The following is a 5,501-nucleotide window of genomic DNA, read 5'->3' on the forward strand; positions in this document are numbered from 1 at the left end:
ATGCATTCTTATGAAGAAAGGAGTAAAAAGGTATTTATGACTAGAAGTTTGATGTTAAAACACCCAGCGTTGTATTATGTGATTATTTGATGTAATTGACTTTAGTTTTTGACTATGAATTATAATTGTCGTTGCTATTATTGTGATTATAGTTTATTGGTTGGATTTAGTTTGATTATGTCTGTGTTGCAATTATGACTATGAACTTGTTAAAATGCTCATGTGTACATATATATTAGTAGTTTAGTACTAAAGCATATTAGCACTTTATTTTACATCCTCATTGATTATTTTGGCAGCTAAGTATTATTTTATATTGTTATTTTTTTAATTCTTTCGATGATGTACATGTTACTGAAATTTAAATGCAATGTCTTACTAATCTTATAAATCTTTGTTGTTTTAGATGTCAGGTTCTAAAAATAAAAAACACTTGTCAATTAAAGTACAAAAGTCTGGTAATAAGGAGGTGATTAGTGCACACAAAACTAAGTTTTCACACCCTAAACCTACAAAATCACGAGCTCCAGTTCCTTCACATGTATCTAAAAAGCCTTCAGCATTACCACCCTCTTCTTCGCAGCCACCACAAAAATTCAAGAGAAATTTACTATTTTCCCATGCCGATCATACACCATCACCATCACAATCACCAGCTGAATCACCATATTGTTCACCTATCCAACCTCAGTCATTTGATAATGCTCCTAATAATGAACAAAATTTACATCATGCTCACTTATCGGATGAAAATCATCAAGATGAATCTCTTGCTCAAGAAGGTGAACTTGTCACTCAAGAAGGGCTCTTGAAAATAGAGCCTTTTGGCAATGAGTAAGTACAAAAATCAGTTTTCTATTTTAACGTTCTCTCTATATTGTTTTTATTGTGAATACATGTGTAATTACTCATTATTTGAACTTCTTATAGGTTTAATCCATGTACTGCTGTTCGTCATGTAACAAATGCCATTAAAAGCAAATTTTCAGAATTCTGCCCTTCCTGGAGACATGCTAGTGAGCAAATGCGAGATTTGTGGTTTACTGAATTTAAGGTAAGTATTTATTATCATTTTTTTTGTTATTTTGATATTATACATAGTGGGTAATTCAATGTATATGTTTGTTTTCTTTTATAGAAAAATTGTATGTGGGAACCTCAACACAATGCAAGAATTCGTCAAATTTTTTAGATTAAAGGGAGTGATCGATTAAGATCGTTGATGAATCAGGAGAGACGCAATTATTCAAAAGACCCTAACCATGTACCAAAATATATTCCTGAACCCGTTTGGCGTCAACTATTACATTATTTTGCTACAGATTCGAAATTTAAGAACTGGTCAGCAGCAAATACTGTGAATCGAGCATCAAATGCTGGAAGTTCCATGCATACTGGTGGTTCCATATCTATGGGTGAACATGCACGCAGAATGGTAAGATAAAAATAGTTTATTTATAGTCTTGTTCTTTATTTTTGCAATGTTCTCTTATTCTTTTTTTTTCTATCGATTAAAACTGTTATATTATAGGAGAAAGCTACGGGAGTAAAACCTTCTCTAGAAGAGGTTTATACTAAATGCCACACCAAAAAAGACAAAAGTTGGATTGATGAAAGATCTGAGAAAGCCATTGTATGTGATGCTAATTTGTTCTTCTTTTTGTTTTTTTCAACTGCTAATTTTCACTATATGTTAGTATTTGTTCATGGCATATTTAGTTGCGATTAACATGAATTGATTTTGTAGGGTGAATTCAAAAAGCGAAAGACAGAACTTTCTCAAGTAGCTTTATCCTTGGATAATGAGGGAGATGTTGAGGCATCTAAGGAAGGCCTAGATATACCAGATGATTATACTGTTTGGAACGAAGTTGTGACAAAGGGAAAAAAGAAAGCTGCTTTTGGTTTAGGTTCTTTTGGTTTAGATCTCTCTTCAAAGTTGGATTCTAGAAATTGTTCAGAGACATCTAAAGACAATCTAAATATTGAGCAAGAACTTCACATGTGGAAAGAAAAAGCAAAGGAGCAAGAAATGATCAATGAAGAGCAAAAGGTTAAGTTGAAAGATGCTGAGCACAAGTTAAAAGATCAAGGACGTCAACTAAAAGTTCAACAGAAAAGAATTGGTTCTACTGAAAAGACAATTCATGCTTTGTATAAAAAGTTGAATCTCCCACTTCCTTCAACCTTGTCTGATCCTACGGAAGATGAGCTTGGGACAGGCTCTAGTGATGATAACATGAGTGATTGATATTTGGAGTATATGTATCTTCTGATTTAGATTAAGAAATTTTAGGTGAATTAGTTAGTACATTTTATTTTATTCATGATATTTGACCTTTTTAAAGGCTTTTTTTGTTTTAGTTTAAGTATTTTTTTTCTTATTTTAGTTTGATTACATTTATGGACAAAAGTATTTTAATAATAAATATTTTTTTAATTCTTTTATGATAATTAACTTTTTCATGATTTTATTATGTGTTTATAATTTGGATAATGTAATTTGAAAAAAATGATTATGATGGTTTTAATATAGAAAGCAAATCGAATACAATTTATTTTCTAAAATATTTATCTATTAAATAGCAAATTATTTTGTATGAAAATTATTTGAAATATTATATTAAATTTGTAGAAAATTTGTGAGAAAATAATTGGTTGTTTTGTATGAAATTTGTTTCAAATACGTAAATTCTTTTAAATTAAATTTGTCTGAAATTTAATTGAAAAGAAATATTTGATTTGTCTAAAATTTGTTCGAAAAAAATTTGTTATATTTGACTAAATTCGTTAAAAATTTGTCTGAAATAAAGTATATTTTTTGTTTAAAATTTGTCTGAAATACGTTGTTTTTATGTTAGTTAATCTGTCTGAAATTCGTCTAAAATACATCATAATAGTTAGAAATCTAGCAGATAAATGCCTATTCGAAATCTGTCACAAAATCGTCTGAAAAAAATTTCGGACGAAATTTCAGACAAATTTTAAATTAGCAACAAGGCTTTTTGGGACAAAAAAATTTCGTCCCAATTTTGTTTGAAAGAAAAAATTTGTCTATAATTTGTTTGAAATTTATTTCAATTTCGTCTCAAAATTCGTCCGAAAAAGCCCTATTTCTAGTAGTGTTTGAAGATAAAAGATATGGAGGATTTTTAATTTAATTTTTCTTAATAATTTAAACATGAAATTAAATGATTTAATCTAAATTGGCACCAAAGAGACACATCACTCACAGTGATATTGCCAGCATGGACCAAAGTCCCCTCATATGCACTTAAACTAACGAAGCCACACGCCGATGGCCAAAAGGATCAATGTGTTCGCCGAAGTAAACAAACAGTGTGTACGCGTGACTCATTAAATGGTTTAAGTATAATCGTGTCCAGGTATATTTTTGTCCCTTCTTTCTTTGTATATGTTTCGTTAACGAGTGTTATAAGAACATCTCAAATGTTAGATCTAATTTTAATTTCATTTTGGGTCTTATAAAATGACACATAAACATTATTTATGGGATCATATATTATAAATAATAATTTAAAATTAAAAGTAAAATTTGTTCTTCTATTGTTTAGTCTTAATTTAGTTAGAATTTTATCCTATTTTTAATTATTTCATTAACATAATTATATGAGTGAAAAAATTTTATTAGTTTTTTATTAAAGAGATATTGCATCTCTTAAATGATACCAATTTTATTTTATCGATCAACTCTAATGTATATTTCAATTCTAATTCAATTTATTTTTTAGAAGTATCAAAAATGATACTCTAAAAATACCTTTTAAGAGTTAGTTGCTAAAGTATCAAATTTATTAGTTTTAAATGAATCTAATATGCATTCAAAGCGTGTAATGATTTTTTCAATAAAAATCTGCATGCATTTTTTTTAAAAGAATACTCATAACTAATGTCCTTGTTAATAATATTTTTATATAGTTTTAAACTTATAAAAGAGTTATATATATTTTTGAAAAATATATATATTAAAAATATGCCAATTTTTTTCCATTTAAATACACATTTCACACTAGAACTTTCAAACTACAATGTAGTTGTTCTTATTACTATCTTGGTTTAAAATAATTATCGATTTAAATAAATTAAAGTGGTGTATTAAAATATTAATTCATTATTTCTTCATTATGACAACATATGGTTTAAATATATAAAAAGAAAGAAATATAATAATAATATAGAAAGAAAATTTGATAGAAGAGAAGAAATAACTTATTGAAAAACAAAAGAATAGAGAGAGGATGATTGAAAAATTAGGTTATTTTGACTAATTAATTAAGATAATTATTTATTTTAATAAAATTATATGATCAATAAAATTTATTATTTTTTATTAATATTTGATTTATTCTAATATTAAACATTAAATTATAAATTTTAATAATATAAAAATAAAATATTATCCTAAAATTTTGACTAATATTAATAAAAAAGTATTTTGGTCTCTTAATATTTTTTATTTAATTTTATTCTTCACTAAATTTAAATAATAAATAAAAAAAACTTATTTTAGGCTAGCTTATACATACGTACATACTTGTGCTTTAATTTCATTGGTACGTATTACTTTGAAATTGGTGGAAGTTAAATAAGTTTTTATTTGGTCTAACGTGTTTCTTCTTCATGCACTATTGTAGCAGTAGTAGTAGAAAGGCACCACCTTTTTCCTTTTGTTGGTGCCTATCTATCTATCATACTACAAAGTTTGTATTATTAATGAACACGTTTGTAAATGGTATGTAGTGGGACTCTGATTGTATCAAATTATATGGGATGGGATTCACCTGTCAAAATCTCTTTTGGTTTGCCTATAATATAATAATGTATCGTTTTCAGTTTACAACTTGCTCATATAATTCTTTTGGATAAGGTCCTAGGGTAGACTGCCTTTAATGTAAGAAAACGAAATATTTATTTCTAAAGCAACAAATATATTATAGCTATCATTTAGCAAAATGATATAAGAATGTGTATTGTTCTTTACATATATATGTAGTGGTAATATTAGAAAAACAATAAAAAATTAGTCTAAATTTATTTTATTTAATATTTATTAATTTTAACCTAAGTTTAGGCTGTTTATACTTATTTCGTCCCTATTAATATATGTATGTCATTTTAGTTTGTCTCAAGTTAAATGAATACAGTGAAGACACGCCTAATACACCAGAATCAAATTAATTTTTTTATTTGACAATTTTTATTTAGGGATAACACTACAAAAAATTTACTGATTATCGTCTATTATTGGATTTTGTTGATTTGATATAATTCTTTGTCACCCTAAAAATATATTATCAGATTTTTTAATCCATTCTCAGTAATTTTAACAATAAATTTAAACATGAATATGATTAAGTTTAGCGTTAATGTTACCATCAAATTTATTACAGATAAATATAATATTAACACACAAAATAAAACGCATCGTTTTGATAACAGCATTATTTTTACCGTCTAAATTTAGGATAAAATTTAAATGC

The 5,501-nt window shown here is 26.6% G+C and overlaps 1 protein-coding gene across 1 annotated transcript; it reads left to right on the forward strand.

Annotated features, from left to right (window-relative positions):
- LOC130949707 (uncharacterized) lies at window positions 1–2,251 on the forward strand. Its single transcript, XM_057878357.1, has 7 exons — window positions 1–30; window positions 407–834; window positions 931–1,054; window positions 1,139–1,145; window positions 1,323–1,435; window positions 1,532–1,633; window positions 1,748–2,251. The coding sequence occupies exons 1-7, from the start codon at window positions 1–3 to the stop codon at window positions 2,249–2,251; spliced, it is 1,308 nt and encodes a 435-aa protein (XP_057734340.1).
- The last annotated feature ends 3,250 nt before the right edge of the window (window positions 2,252–5,501 follow it).

Source organism: Arachis stenosperma, chromosome 9 (genome assembly GCF_014773155.1).
Source record: "Arachis stenosperma cultivar V10309 chromosome 9, arast.V10309.gnm1.PFL2, whole genome shotgun sequence".
In the NCBI taxonomy this organism is placed as follows: Eukaryota; Viridiplantae; Streptophyta; class Magnoliopsida; order Fabales; family Fabaceae; genus Arachis; species Arachis stenosperma.